General features: G+C 36.4%; 1 protein-coding gene across 1 annotated transcript; it reads left to right on the top strand.

Annotated features, from left to right (window-relative positions):
• The first annotated feature begins 238 nt into the window (after window positions 1-238).
• LOC141633023 (uncharacterized) lies at window positions 239-904 on the top strand. The gene has a single exon (XM_074445520.1). It carries the CDS (start codon window positions 239-241, stop codon window positions 902-904), a length of 666 nt encoding a protein of 221 aa, XP_074301621.1.
• The last annotated feature ends 210 nt before the right edge of the window (window positions 905-1114 follow it).

Genomic DNA, 1114 nt, shown 5'->3' on the forward strand with positions numbered 1-1114 from the left:
CAAGGAGTAGGCCTTTTTGGATTGTTAGAAACTAAGCTTAAACCTAATAATTTACTTAAAAAAGATACCTCTATTTGCGAAGGTTGGAGTATATCTACTAATTGTAGTAAGCATAGGGGGGAGAATTTGGGTGTTTTGGAAGCCTAATTGGTTTGATATACATTTTTTATCTTATGGCCCTCAACACATTCATATGTTGGTGTCTTCAAAAGTTGATAATATGAAGTTTTACCTAACTATGATTTATGCCTTTAATGATCTGCATTATAGAAATGCTCTTTGGGAGTTTTTGAAGGAGACTGCTCTTACCTGTAATGATCCCTGGTTATGGATGGGTGATTTTAATGCTGTATTGTCCAATATTGAAAGATTGGGTGGTAATACAACTGAAGCAGAGATGGAGTTTTTTCAAGAGTGTGTCTCTTTATATGGCATGGAGGATATTCAGGCTACTGGTGCCCTATATACTTGGTCTAATAAACAAGCACCTGCCGATAGAGTATATAGCAAGCTTGATATGGTCATGGGGAACCAGGAATGGATGAATTTGTATGGTGACTATACGGCTCATTTCCACCCTGAGGGTATTTTTGACCAATGTCCATGTACTGTAGTGGATAAGAAAATTGAGATTGGTGGGAGGAGAAGCTTTAAGTATTTTAATATGTGGGGTAAAGCTGACTCTTTTTTTAGGGATGTTGCATCTGTTTGGGGTAAGTCTTACAGTGGGACTAAGATGTTTATCCTCATTAAAAAGTTGAAAGCTTTAAAACTTGTGCTCAAGGGATTGAACACGTCTTATTTTTCTGATATAAAAAATAGTGCTAATATTGCAAGTTCTTTGTTGGAAAGCATTCAGAAACAAATTGTGGATGAGCCAGGGAATACTGATCTTATTCAGTAGGAAATGGAGTTGTCTACTGAGTTAAAGGAGCTCATCTCTGCTAAGGATAATTTCTTGACTCAGAAAGCTAAAATTCAGTGGTCCATTGAAGGTGACCTGAATACTTCTTATTTCCATCATGCTATAAAAAAGAGGATTATAATGAACAATGTTTTGCAAATTGAGGATATGCACGGGAAGCAATGTCTTTTGGGTGCTAATATCCAAAAT

Source organism: Silene latifolia, chromosome Y, assembly GCF_048544455.1.
Source record: "Silene latifolia isolate original U9 population chromosome Y, ASM4854445v1, whole genome shotgun sequence".
Taxonomy (NCBI): domain Eukaryota; kingdom Viridiplantae; phylum Streptophyta; class Magnoliopsida; order Caryophyllales; family Caryophyllaceae; genus Silene; species Silene latifolia.

Bases quoted from the DNA above. Each gene is read 5' to 3' on its own strand.
- LOC141633023 (XM_074445520.1), top strand. From the start codon at position 239: ATGATTTATGCCTTTAATGATCTGCATTATAGAAATGCTCTTTGGGAG.